At 45.8% G+C, this 14,878-nt stretch overlaps 1 protein-coding gene across 4 annotated transcripts in view; it reads right to left on the bottom strand.

Annotated features, from left to right (window-relative positions):
• The window catches only part of LOC129811910 (A-kinase anchor protein 6-like), a 184,131-nt gene that overhangs the window by 123,822 nt on the left and 45,431 nt on the right, over positions 1–14,878 (bottom strand). For all 4 annotated transcript variants that reach the window (XM_055863658.1, XM_055863654.1, XM_055863655.1 and 1 more), the window contains exon 4: positions 8,715–10,385. In XM_055863658.1, the coding sequence (XP_055719633.1) occupies positions 8,715–10,385 (1,671 nt within the window). The remainder of the gene's footprint in view (positions 1–8,714; positions 10,386–14,878) is intronic.

Genomic DNA, 14,878 nt, shown 5'->3' with positions numbered 1-14,878 from the left:
GGGTGAATTGATTCAAGGGCAAAACTTGATTTCAAAAGGAGAACATTTGATAGTTGAGGGTATACACATCAGTTTATACACACAAACAACGGGTTGATGGGGGAGATTTCCCGTCAGTAACATTGCCCTTGATCAGTTAGAGGTGCTTAGTCAAAGAGGGGAGGACGGAGGAGAGGCTTGCTGTGTGGTGTGTGACTACTGCCATCCGCTGGCAAGGAAAGGAAGCAACTTGATTCCAACACAGATTGACAACGGTCTCTCTTCACCTTCCTCCCTAGCATTCCTTTCCTCTCCCTGAGCAGAAGGACAGAGACAAGGACTGTGGCGGGCGATGGCGCGGGCGGTAACTAGCGTGGTATTTCAGTAATTACTACCTCAGATCTGTACATCCAGTGTTTCAGCCCCTGGTGTACGGTGTATAGATGCAGTAAACCTTGACTCATTGAGTGGTGTTCAGTAATTGCATTCATGACCCCAGAATTCAATATGATTATATTTCTCTCACTCTCCATGGCAGGCCTCCTGCTCATTATTTGACAGTGATGAAAATCAAAGTTATTGATATAAATGACCTCTCTTCAGACGCGGATAGAGCCCCAGTATTGACGTTTTTGGACCTGACTTCTTAGACAGGCTTTGATGTGGTTGTGGATGGCTGGGTCTGAGGCAGGATGGGGCTGGGTCTGAGGCAGGATGGGGCTGGGTCTGAGGCAGGATGGGGTCTGAGGCAGGATGGGGCTGGGGCTGAGGCAGGATGGGGCTGGGTCTGAGGCAGGATGGGGTCTGAGGCAGGATGGGGCTGGGTCTGAGGCAGGGTGGGGCTGGGTCTGAGGCAGGATGAGGCTGGGTCCTGGCAGGCTGGTACATAGGGTGTAGCATCAGTGTCATCCCAATAGCAGGGCCTGGATGGTGATGTTAGTGTAGTGGGGACTGATCATAGCCCAGGACCTACAGTATCTCAGTCACTAACAAACGCTATCCCTCCCCCTCTGTTGCATATTTCTCTCTCTCTCTCTCTCTCTTGCATCTCTCTCTTATCTCTCTCATCTCTCTCTCTTTCGCGTGCATCTCTCTCTCTCTTGCATCTCTCATATCTCTCTCTCTTATCTCTCTCATATCTCTCTCATGCATATTTCTCCCTCTCGCATCTCTCTCTTGCACCTCTCTCTCTCTCTTACATCTCTCACTCTCGTATCTCTCTCTCTCATCTCTCTTTCTCTTTTGCTTGCATCTCTCTCTCTCTCTCTCGCATCTCTCTCTCTCGCATCACTCACTCTCGTATCTCTCTCTAATCTCTCTCTCATCTCTCTCTCTCTTGCATATTTCTCTCTCTCTTGCATATTTCTCTCTCTCTTGCATATTTCTCTCTCTCTTGCATATCTCTCTCTCTCTTGCATATTTCTCTCTCTCTTGCATATTTCTCTCTCTCTTGCATATTTCTCTCTCTCTTGCATATTTCTCTCGCTCTTGCATATTTCTCTCAGGCTCAGCTTGCATCTCTCTCCCTCTCTCTTTCTCATTTAAAAAAATGCATTGCATTAATGTCCTGTCTGCGTGCAGTAGGCTAGCAGTAAGCTGCTCATATTAGCCAGTGAGATAGGTACATTACAGCAGAATTGTCCCAGTCAATGGAAATCAACAGACACTGAGACTAGAACACAATCCCCCAGGACAGGGACATTATGTGCGTTTCCTTTTCATCCTCCCTCTCCACCAGTAAAGCTTTCAACCAAGATGAATACACAGCCTCTGGTCACAACAGCATTAACGGCAGGGCCTAGCGTGTCACAGAATGGGTTTGTGGGCCAGTGTAATGCGCCAGGCAGGCAGGCAGGAGGAAAAGCATATGAATAACATGAATGAACAACATCCCTTCTCTTCCCATCTATCCCCTCCGAACTTCTCCAAGGAAAGAGAGAGAGAGGCAGAGAGAGAGAGAAAGAGAGAGACAGGCGGAGAAAGGAGAGAGATAAAAAAAAGAAGAGAGGAAGAGAGAGACCGAGAGAGAGGAAGGATGGAGGGAAGTAAGGCTCTGCTCGTCAGTAGCGTCACACTTGACTAGGCCCCTGAGACGCTCCCAGTAGAACCTTCAGCTGCCAGCTGTCTGTTGCCATGAGGATGAAGTCATCTCCAGAGGCCCGCATGCTAATGTAATCAATCACCTCCCTGTGTGACACGTATCATCTCAGGTGGTGCGCCTGGCTGCTTCTCTCTCAGCCTCACAGCCTCAGCTTTTCTCTCAATCCCAGCCTCACAGCCCCAACCTCAGCCTGGCTGCCTCTCTCTCAGCCTCACAGCCTCAGCTTTTCTCTCAATCCCAGCCTCAGCCCCAGCCTCACAGCCCCAACCTCAGCCTGGCTGCCTCTCTCTCAGCCTCACAGCCTCAGCTTTTCTCTCAATCCCAGCCTCAGCCCCAGCCTCACAGCCCCAACCTCAGCCTGGCTGCCTCTCTCTCAGCCTCACAGCCTCAGCTTTTCTCTCAGCCCCAGCCCCAGCCTCACAGCTCCAACCCCAGCCTGGCTGCCCCTCTCTCAGCCTCACAGGCTCAGCTTCTCTCCCAGCCTCACAGCCCCAACCTCAGCCTGGCTGTCTCTCACTCACTCTCACAGCCTCAGCTTCTCTCCCAGCCCCATCCTCAGCCTAGCTATCTCTCACTCAGCCTCACAGCCTCAGCTTCTCTCCCAGCCTCACAGCTCCAACCCCAGCCTGGCTGCCTCTCTCTCAGCCTCACAGCCTCAGCTTTTCTCCCAGCCCCAACCTCAGCCTAGCTATCTCTCACTCAGCCTCACAGCCTCAGCTTCTCTCCCAGCCTCACAGCTCCAACCCCAGCCTGGCTGCCCCTCTCTCAGCCTCACAGCCTCAGCTACTCTCCGAGCCTCACAGCCCCAACCTCAGCCTGGCTGTCTCTCACTCACTCTCACAGCCTCAGCTTCTCTCCCAGCCTCACAGCCCCAACCTCAGCCTAGCTGTCTCTCACTCAGCCTCACAGCCTCAGCTTCTCTCCGAGCCTCACAGCCCCCATCTCAGCCTGGCTGTCTCTCTCTCTCAGCATCAGCCTCTGTCTCAGTCTGAGCTTCAGCCTCACAACTAGGCTTGGGCAATATACCATTTATACCGTATACCGGGTATTTCGAAATAACTACAGTATTTTTCAGGGGCTGCAGGGGTGCGTGCTACGCCACTGCTTATAACTAGTTAAATATAGTTAAATATAACTATAACAAATCTAAGATATGTCAAATAAATGATATCCATCTCAGGGCTCCTGCTATGCGTTTGGTTTGCTGACTTGCTAACTAAGTGGCTAGATGTCAAGATCAAGCTTCTTGGTTACAGCAGAGACATTCAATCTCCTCCTGGATAAACATCTCTGTTGCCTAAATTGTTTTGTGCATCCCCAATTTTTTATATACAGTTGAAGTCGGAAGTTTACATAGACCTTTCATACACACCACAGGTGTTCAGACCCAGGGACTCGAGCTTAATGATGAGCTTGGAGGGTACTATGGCGTTGAATGCTGAGCTGTAGTCAATGAACAGCATTCTTACATACAGTTGAAGTCGGACGTTTACATACACCTTAGCCAAAATACATTTAAACTCAGTTTTTCACAATTCCTGACATTTAATCCAAGTAAAAATTCCCTGTCTTAGGTCAGTTAGGATCACCACTTTATTTTAAGAATGTGAAATGTCAGAATAATAGTAGAGAGAATGATTTATTTCAGCTTATATTTATTTCATCACATTCCCAGTGGGTCAGAAGTTTACATACACTCAATTAGTATTTGGTAGCATTGCCTTTAAATTGTTAAACTTGGGTCTAATGTTTTGGGTAGCCCTCCACAAGCTTCCCACAATAAGTTGGGTGAATTTTGGCCCATTCCTCCTGACAGAGCTGGTGTAACTGAGTCAGGTTTGTAGGCCTCCTTGCTCGCACACACTTTTTCAGTTCTGCCCACAAATTTTCTATAGGATTGAGGTCAGGGGTTTGTGATGGCCACTCCAATACCTTGACTTTGTTGTCCTGAAGCCATTTTGCCACAACTTTGGAAGTATGCTTGGGGTCATTGTCCATTTGGAAGACCCATTTGCAACCAAGCTTTAACTTCCTGACTGATGTCTTGAGATGTTGCTTCAATATATCCACATCATTTTCCTGCCTCATGATGCCATCTATTTTGTGAAGGTCACCAGTCCCTCCTGCAGCAAAGCACCCCCACAACATGATGCTGCCACCCCTGTCCTTCACGGTTGGCATGGTGTTCTTCGGCTTGCAAGCCTCCCCCTTTTTCCTCCAAACATAACAATGGTCATAATGGCCAAACAGTTCTATTTTTGTTTCATCAGACCAGAGGACATTTGTCCAAAAAGCACGATCTTTGTCCCCATGTGCAGTTGCAAACCGTAGTCTGGCTTTTTTATGGCGGTTTTGGAGCAGTGGCTTCTTCCTTGCTGAGCGATCTTTCAGGTTATGTCGTTATAGGACTCATTTTACTGTGGATATAGATACTTTTGTACCTGTTTCCTCCAGCATCTTCACAAGGTCCTTTGCTGTTGTTCTGGGATTGATTTGCATTTCTCGCACCAAAGTACATTCATCTCTAGGAGACAGAACGCATCTCCTTTCTGAGCGGTATGACGGCTGTGTGGTCCCATGGTGTTTATACTTGCGTACTGTTGTTTTTATAGATGAACGTGGTACCTTCAGGCGTTTGGAAATTGCTCCCAAGGATGAACCAGACTTGTGGAGGTCTACAATTTTTTCTGAGATCTTGGCTGATTTCTTTTGATTTTCCCATGATGTCAAGCAAAGAGGCACTGAGTTTGAAGGTAGTCCTTGAAATACATCCACAGTTACACCTCCAATTGACTCAAATGATGTCAATTAGCCTATCAGAAGCTTCTAAAGCCATGACATAATTTTCTGGAATTTTCCAAGCTGTTTAAAGGCACAGTCAACTTAGTGCATGTAAACGTCTGACCCACTGGAATTGTGATACAGTGAATTATAAGTGAAATAATTTGTCTGTAAACAATTGTTAGAGAAATTACTTGTGTCATGCACAAAGTAGATGTCCTAACCTACTTGCCAAAACTATAGTTTGTTAACAAGACATTTGTGGAGTGGTTGAAAAACGAGTTTTAATGACTCCAACCTAAGTGTATGTAAACTTCCGACTTCAACTGTACATACATCTATTATTTTGTTTTAAATAGCGCACCTTGTTTGCACATCCGGTAATACCGTATACCCCGGTATGGTACAGAAACGGTATGACGGTATGAAAATCTAGATACGTCAAACCCTACTCACAACCCCAGCCCTAACTTCTCTCTCAGTCCCAGCCTCAGCCCTAACTTCTCTCAGTCCCAGCCTCAGCCCTAACTTCTCTCTCATCCCCAGCATCAGCCCCAGCCCTAACTTCTCTCTCAGCCACAGCCTCAGCCCCAGCCCTAACTTCTCTCTCAGCCACAGCCTCAGCCCCAGCCCTAACTTCTCTCTCAGTCCCAGCCTCAACCCCAGCCCTAACTTCTCTCTCAGCCCCAGCCTCAGCCCCTGCCCTAACTTCTCTCTCAGCCCCAGCATCAGCCCCAGCCCTAACTTCTCTCTCAGCCCCAGCCCTAACTTTCTCTCTCAGCCCCAGCCTCAGCCCGTCTTAATCTCTCTCTCGGCCCCAGCCTCACAGCCCCAGCCTGGGTGCCTCTCTTTCAGCATCAGCCTCAGTATCAGCTTCCGCCTCAGCCTCAGCCTCAGCCTTCCATCCTGATACAGAGAGGAGAAGGAGGAGAGGATATGCTAATCCTCAGATTGTACGTGAACCATGGAGATGTCTGACTGTCTTGTACATATAATCCTATGTATTCGCCAAAGTGGCAACCTTAGTATCTAACACTCAGTAATAAGCAATGGAAAGATAAAAGGTGGGTTATGCATTACAGAATAATAACAACAATCATTTGATGTCAATTCCTTTTTTTTCAATGCATAAAATGAACGTATTATATATGCAACAACATGTTGCTCTATTGATATGTGAGCATTGTAGACGAGACGACGTGTGAATTCTATCTTTTTTTCCCAAAGAGAAGAAAGTCATAATTTTCCGTTCCTGCCAGCAGGTGGCAATAAAACCCCACTGTGCTAATCAGGCTTTACCAACGGGAGAGATTTCACTATGTGACTCACTGACTAACAGTGGAGATAAATAGGAAGAGACCGTCTAGTCAACAGACTGAGAATGTGTCCCAAATGGCAGCCTACTCCCTATTTAGCGCACTACCTTTGACCAGGGCCCGTAATGCTCTGGTCAGAAGCATATAGGGAATAGGGAGCCATTTGAGACACAGAGTATTTACATGGCAGAATAGCTACAGACCGTGGGAAACTACTGACTGGACCCGACTGAAACTACAGATAACATTCAATATAACTTCAATCATATACTGTGGAGAATGTTGATACTAAAGGATTATACAGTACTAGTTATATTTAGGTAGGATTCACAGGCTGGCTCTTATTAAACCCTACCAACATTGACATTGTCCAGGGCTGTGGAGAAAATGGCATTCAGACATCTGTGATGGCAGAGACCCGCTGGGGAGGATGAACAGGATTCCATGGAGTCACTCAGGACCGAGGCTCATCAGGCCTGAGGTTCACTGACTACGGAGGAGAATATAATATCTCTGAAAGGCAGCAGCCTCTATTGAGGGCCCCTCATGTGTTAAAGAATGACAGCTCAAAAGTCTCTCTCTCTCTTTCATACTCTGTCTGTCTGTCTGTCTGTCTGTCTGTCTGTCTGTCTGTCTGTCTGTCTGTCTCTCTCTCTCTCTCAATTCAATGTCAATTTAAGGGGCTTTATTGGTATGGGAAACATATGTTAACATTGCCAAAGCAAGTGAAATAGATCATAAACAAAAGTGAAACAAATAATAAAAACTGTACAGTAAACATTACAATCACAAACGTTCCAAAAGAATAAAGACTATATACAGTGTTGTAATGATGTGCAAATAGTTAAAGTACAAAAGGGAAAATAAATTAACAGAAATATAGGTTGTATTTACAATGGTGTTTGTTCTTCACTGGTTTCCCTTTTCTTGTGACAACAGGTCACAAGTCTTGCTGCTGTGATGGCACACTGTGGTATTTCACCCAATGGATATGGGAGTTTATCAAAATTGGATTTGTTTTCAAATTCTTTGTGGGTCTGTGTAATCTGAGGGAAATATGTGTCTCTAATATGGTCATACATTTGGCAGAAGGTTAGGAAGTGCCAGCTCATTTTGTGGGCAGTGTGCACATAGCCTGTCTTCTCTTGAGAGCCAGGTCTGCCTTCGGCGGCCTTACTCAATAGCAATGCTTACGGAGTCTATACATACAGTAGTCAAAGATTTCCTTAAATTTTGGGTCAGTCACAGTGGTCAGGTATTCTGCCACTGTATACTATCTGTTTAGGGCCAAATAGCATTCTAGTTTTCTGTTTCCACCCCCCCCCCCCCCTCTCTCCCCCCCCCCCCCCCCCTCTCTCTCATTACTTCTCTCTCTCTCCCCCTCACTCTCTCATTACTTCTCTCTCTCTCTCCCCCTCACTCTCTCATTACTTCTCTCTCTCTCCCCCTCACTCTCTCATTACTTCTCTCTCTCTCTCTCTCTCTCCCCCCTCTCTCTCTCATTACTTCTCTCTCTCATTACTTCTCTCTCTCTCTCTCCCCCTCTCTCTCATTACTTCTCTCTCTCTCTCTCCCCCTCTCATTACTTCTCTCTCTCTCTCATTACTTCTCTCTCTCTCTCCCTCTCTCTCTCTCTCTCTCTCTCTCTCTGAGTATATTGTCCTGCAGATTTCCTGGGTCTCTTACTCTCATCAAATCATCAATTAGCTCCTAGCTCCTTCAGAGACTTGATTACATGCTCTTCATTATTTACCTAATGGTCTAATTACATCGTTGGATGGGAGACATTAACATGAGAGGCAGACAGGAGAAGGAAGGTCGCAATGCACTGGTTAGTGGTTTCTATGAGGCTACTCTATGTGAGAGTAGAGAGAAGACAAGCGAGCAACGTGTTTCACTAAGCTTTTGATGTGCTGGCTGGGTTTGTTGTCAAGTTTGATTATTTTGATTATGTACATATAAGAATTGGATCAGAAGATACAGGAATGCAGTATGCTTTCTATTTGGCAACAATTTGCTGAATGATCCTCAAAAGCAGGTTAAACCGTCTCCTCTGATGTGTAGGTATTAAAGCATTGTCAAATAACTTCAATCCTCCGTCTGACGGTGGAGGAAACCTTTCCTTGTATGTTGTGTACTAATGTCATATTACCATACGCAGGATGACAGCAATGATTGATCTGTTCATAAATCACTTCATCAATACTGCACCTGTCACTTAACAACTGACCTTTGAATATTTATTTTTTTACATCTCAGCAATTTAGCAGACGCTCTTATCCAGAGCGACTTACAATAGTGAGTTCATAGACTTTCAGACTTTTTTTCGTAGCCACACGGGTCAATATGTGTCGACATTTGAATTCATATAGACACCATCTTTATGAGCAGGAATGATTTAGCAACACTTTCTAGTTGGGGATACATGAACGTTGGAGCCATCTACTGTAAATGTCAGGTACTAGAATAACCAATGCTTGAAACAACATCATCCTCACAGTAAAACTGTTTGTGACAGAAGCTGTGGCTCTCCTTACCTCAATCTTGCCCCATATGTCTGGGTGGTTGTCGTGGTGCTGGATGTCATCCTGTAACTGTTGGATGAGGGGTTTACACTGTGTCTCTATGTGGGGGGCCATGGTAGTGGTGGTGGGCTGCAGCGGTAACCTGTTGCTGTCTCTCCTTCTGGAGCCAGTAGAGCTCCCTCGGGTCTCACCGGAGCTCCAGCCCCTGTTGTTGTCTCTCATCCTACTCTCCCCGGAGCTCCAGGCCTCGTCCTCAGACAGTAGGTCACTGAGGGGGCCCGACTCAAGGCTCTCATCCAGGGACGGAGCCATGTCGCTGGACGAGGTCGGCGAAAAACGCCCCATCCCCACCCGGAAGGGCCTCTTGTAGGGCTGTTGGAGGCCCACAGTGGGGTTGGGGCTGCCCGGGCCGTCGCCCTCCCAATCTGAGTTGACCTCAGTCAGCTCCCAGTCGTCCACATCCTGGATGGACTCGTGGTGTCCTTGGTGGCCGGGTCTCTGGGGCAGCGCCTTGGCCAGGGTCTCCAGCTTCATAGCCAGCATCTCTGTCTTTTTCAGCTGTGCGGGCAGAGCCAAGAACTCATCTGACCCGAACCACCGCTCCTCGCTGGGGTTAGGGCTAGCTTCGGCTAAGGCTTGAGCTTGGTGGTGGAGCTTGGGCCCCTGGGGCCCCGGGCGCTGGATGATCCAGTCGGCTGCTTTGGTGAGGGGACTGGAGTCCTCGCTGGAGGCCTCGTCATGGGATTCGTGGTCCAAGGGCCCCCTCATGGGAGAAAGTAGGGGGCTGTCTGTGTCTCTGACTGTCTGTGGATCATCCATGTCCCTGTTGCATTCCCCAGTGCCTGAGAAGGGGATGGGGATGGGGGAGATGTCTTGGGGGAAATGGCCTCCCCGCCCTGCCTCTGAGGAGCTCCTCTGCAGGGGGATGTGAGCTCCAGCAGGGCCCCCCTGTCTCTGGTACCGTCCAGCCTCGCTCTGTCTGCTGGCCTGCAGGTTCCTGTCATTCATTGCATGCAGGCTGTTGTAGGACTGGCTAGCGTTACTGGGGTACACAGCGTCCAGCTCCAGCCAGAACCTGGAGCGGTCCGGAGGGTCCAGGAGGGAGGGGGTGCTCCGGCTCAGGTCTGCCTGGAACTGAAGAGAGGAAGGCAGTGTGGATCTCCTCAGGCTGAGGCTGGTCTCAGTCTCTCCCTCCAGGTACATGGGCTTCTTAGGCAGGGAGGGCTGGGTGGGGGACACCTCGTTACTCACGCTGCCCTGGAGTGGGCGCTTGGAGAGCAGAGTGCTCTCGTTCTGGGGCGCACCGCAGTGCATTGTGGGTCCTGGTGCAGGATTGTTGTCCTCTCCTCCGCTACAGAGTGTGTCTCTCAGTCTTTCTATGTAGGTCCCTGGCTCCTCCTCCTCCTGCTCTGGGACGACCCCTTGGTTCTGGTTCTGCTTGACCGTGATGGTTAGCAGATCCACACTCTGGATGAGCTCTGGGAAGTCTCTCTCCAGCTCGGGGTAGCTACACCGGGGATCCTGGCCCTGGCCTGGTCCCCTGGTACCTTCCTGGTCCTCACTGGGGCTGTAGTCGCTGAGCTCGTAGGCTGTGATGCCACAGTCCAGGGAGAAGTAGTCCTGACTGCACTTAATGGTCAGCTGGCCACAGTCGTCCACTTCGGTCAGAGCATCCAGGCGAGCCTGGGGGGGGGGGGGGGGGGCACACGGAGGGGAGAGAAACATATGATTAACACACCACTTGAGTTAACTCCGAATATTCAAGTTACAATGCCTTAGATGGACAATCTGCAGTTCAAAACAACAACAAAGCGCCAGCCTGCCACTGTTTTGGTAAACAGCTGAGGGATGGAGCTGGAGAAATGTAACCACTCCCAAATTCATAGACAAAGATATGGATACAAGGACTGACCATCCATTAGATCAAAATTATAGCTTTAACCACGTTTTGAAGCTATACAGTGTTTATTTAAAATTGCTTATATTACATAGTAAAACAAGCTGATATTTTGGTTTCTGATAGGGTATGACAGTTGAACTAAGCTCATGAGGGATTTATACGTTATACTCTTCAATAATCAAAGGCTGCATATATCATGACATGAAAAGTAAAAGCATTTATGTATCAATCGCAGATTGCCTCTTAATTAACCAAAAGGGGTTGTGTTTTCCAACAAAAAAGAGGAGCAACTCCTAAGAGTCTACATTATACTACAGTAAATCAAATTGCACATCCATGGAGTTATCAGTAGTAATTCCTGCATGGGCCACAGGGTGGTGTGCACTGCACTCTCTATGTAAAAGACACTGGATGGACAGAAGCTTTGACGTGCAACTTGGCAATTCTTTCTTTCTCTCAAAATGTTTCTCTCCATTTACCTGGCTGTTTTATGTACACAGTGTGTGGGAGTTAGTCTCCTCAACAAAAAATGTACCAAAAGCTTAGCGTAGAGGCCAGGATATCCAGTGGACGACTGAAGAGAACAGCATGTCCTGTGGACAGGCCAGGAGATCCAGTGAACACACACACATCCTTCCATTGTTCTGTCTGTGTAACCATATCATTTAACAAGGCCTGCTCAGAACCTTAGCTAAACTTGCTTTAACTGATGACCCTTCCGTTTGGCATACAATTGAATAAGCAAAAAGAAGAAGAAAGTGCACTAGGAAACAAAAATAAATGATATAAAGGATTATAGTAAAACACTTTGGCGCACCTTAAATGACATTTTAGGCGAAAAGTCGAACACAGCTCATTCATCACGAAACCCTCTGATATTGCCAACTACTTGAATTACTTTTTCATTGGCAGAATTAGAACATTTAGAAATTTAGACAAACTTAACCTTCATAATTGACCAAATTATGAAAGACAAGCATGATCATTTTTTATTTTGTAAAGTGTGTCACGCCCTGGCCTTAGTATTCTTTGTTTTCTTTATTATTTTAGTTAGGTCAGGGTGTGACATGGGGAATGTTTGTGTTTTGTCGGTTTTGGGTGATTATATGGTAAAGTGAGTGTTGGGTGTAGTGTATGGGTTTGTGTTGAGTGCATGTGTCTAGCTGTGTCTATGTTGGTTTAGTTGTCTAGGAGAGTCTATGGTTGCCTGAATAAGTTCCCAATTAGAGACAGCTGATTTCTGTTGTCTCTGATTGGGAGCCATATTTAGGGTAGCCATAGGCTTTCATTTGATGTGGGTAATTGTCTATGTTATACGTTTGTAGCATGTGTGTGCACTACGTTTGATTAGCTTCACGATTGTTTTGTTTAGTGTGTAAGTGTTTTTTGTTTCGTTTTGCCTTCGTCATCAATAAAAGAGATGGCGTATTTTCCAAATGCTGCGTTTTGGTCCATCAATCCTCCACACGATCGTGACAAAGTGAGTGTGGAAAAAGCAAAAACATGTATTGTTGTCTATCAATAATGACAAACCACCTGGGGCCTCATGTATCGACCGTGCATACATTTCTTACACAGTTCTGGCATACGTGGAGATTCTAGAATTGATAAATTATTGGGATTTATCACAGATTATACATTATATTGATCAGATACTCTAGTGGCCGCTGTAACAATGAAAATACATTTCCTCAAAAATGGGAGGCAGGTGGGAACATTCTAGCCAATGAGAGGGCAGATACGCATGTGAACAACAGGCACAACTCTGATATAAAGTGTTTTTTCTCAAAGTTGCCAGGATGTCAAATGTCCTACTTATATCAGTACACTCATAAAAACATAAGCATTACAAAACTTTTATTTGATTACATAAGCCACACACACGTAGCAAATAATCAATTATATTTTTTGTTAACCAAATTCGACACTGTCATTGACCTCCGTAGAAAAACTCCTCGCTTGGTGAAGTAAAAAAAAAAAAAACACTCCACCTGCTGGAAAAGACTGATTTTGGTCCCAGTTTTCCCTCTTGTTTCGCCTCTTCCTCTATTGATTTAGCAAACTGTCGCAAGAAACATATACACTGAGTGTACAAAACATTACGGACACCTTCTTAATATTGAGTTGCACCCCCCCCCCCCGCCCTCAGAACGGCCTTAATTGCTCAGAGCATGGACTCTACAAGGTGTCGAAAGCGTTCCACAGGGATGCTGGCCCATGTTGACTCCAATGCTTCCCACAGTTGTGTCAAGTTGGCTGGATGTCATTTGGGTGGTGGACCATTCTTGATACACATGGGAAACTGTTTAGCGTGAAAAATCCAGGAGCGTTGCAGTTCTTGACACAACCGGTGCCCTGGCACCAACTACCATACCCTGTTTAAAGGCACTTCAATCGTTGTCTTACCCATTCACCCTCTGTATGCCACACTACACAATCCATGTCTCAATTGTCTCAATGTTTAAAAATCCTCCTTTTAACCTGTCTACTCCCATTCATCTACACTGATTGAAGTGGATTTATCAAGTGACATCAATAAAGGATCTTAGCGTTCAGCTGGATTTGTATAATCAGTGTACAAATGTTTTCAATGACAAATCAGAGCCATATTATATTTGTGCGGTCATGAACTAGTGCTACAGCCTCGCTTGGAAAACGCCCTCCATTCACCTTTTATGATAATGGGAACATCCTCATTTGCTGTATGATTTGGAGATGTTGGAACTGGGCCATGATAGTAAAAAAAAACAATGGCAAATTTGATCATATATCTGTTGAGGTGTGGAAAGAATGATGCAGTGACTTTTCCAAACTAAAAATGCATGCCGCAAAGCGAGTGTCAAACACTGGCCGCGCAATTTCGAACAATTCAAACGTAAATGCTACAGCCCACACCTCTATGCAAAAGACGAATTGTTGTTCAATATTTTGTTTATCAGTACATTATTGTGTTTCTATCTCCTGCCTTGGTGTAGGCTCTGAAATGAAACAGGCTATGATGTCGCGCTCCTAATCCTATTGCACAGCAATACTGTAGCCTACCAATACAGTCAAGCTTGGCTATTGAATGAGCGATTGATAAATGGTAGCCTACTATTTGTTGTGTAGCGGGAATAATTTAAACCAGTTATGTCAGAAAAGGAGCTACATGTACTGCAATATGATTATGATTTAGGCCTATATAATAAAAGTAAAATAAACAGACGACATACTGCAATGCGATCTCTTTACCAATGGCAAATGCATCTGTTTTATCATTAGGCCCACGTTTTAATGTTTGTATTAGTTTACCATTATTATAATTCCAGTGGTGTAAAGACAACTTCTACTTTTACTTCAATACATTCCTAAAAGAAAATAATGTACTTTTTACTCCATACATTTTCCCTGACACCCAAAAGTACTCGTTACATTTTTAATGCGTAGCAGGAAAGGAAAATGGTCAAATTCACGCACGTATCAATTGAACATGCCTGGTAATCTCTGCTGCCGCTGATCTGGTGGACTCACTAAACACAAATGATTCGTAGGTAAATAATGTCTGAGTGTTGGAGTGTGCCCCTGGCTATCGGTAAAAATATATATTTATGAAAATTGTGCCGTCTTGTTTGCTTAATATAAGGAATTTGAAATTATTTACACATTTACTTTTGATACTTACGTATATTTAAAGCCAAATACTTTGACTTACTCAAGTAGTATTTTACTGGGTTACTTTTACTTGAGTCCTTTTCTATTAAGGTATTTTTACTTTTACTCAAATATGACAATTGGCTACTTTTTCCACCACTGTATAATTCCCGTGCATCAAAAATCTCCCAAATCTCCCAAATCCAGTTAGCTGATGTTCTGAAAGAGCTGCAAAATCTGGACCCCTACAAATCAGCCGGGCTAGACAATCTGGACCCGCTCTTTCTAAAACTATCTGCCGAAATTGTTGCAACCCCTATTACTAGCCTGTTCAACCTCTCTTTCATATCATCTGAGATCCCCAAAGATTGGAAAGCTGCCGCGGTCATCCCCCTCTTCAAAGGGGGAGACACTCTAGACCCAAACTGCTACAGACCTATATTTATCCTACCCTGCCTTTCTAAGGTCTTCGAAAGCCAAGTTAACAAACAGATCACCGACCATTTAGAATCCCACCGTACCTTCTCCACTATGCAATCTGGCTTCCGAGCTGGTCATGGGTGCACCTCAGCCACGCTCAAGGTCCTAAACGATATCATAACTGCCATCGATAAGAGACAATACTGTGCAGCCGTATTCATCGACC

Source organism: Salvelinus fontinalis, chromosome 15 (assembly GCF_029448725.1).
Source record: "Salvelinus fontinalis isolate EN_2023a chromosome 15, ASM2944872v1, whole genome shotgun sequence".
Lineage (NCBI taxonomy): Eukaryota > Metazoa > Chordata > Actinopteri > Salmoniformes > Salmonidae > Salvelinus > Salvelinus fontinalis.
This window is presented reverse-complemented; position numbering and strand designations above follow the sequence as displayed.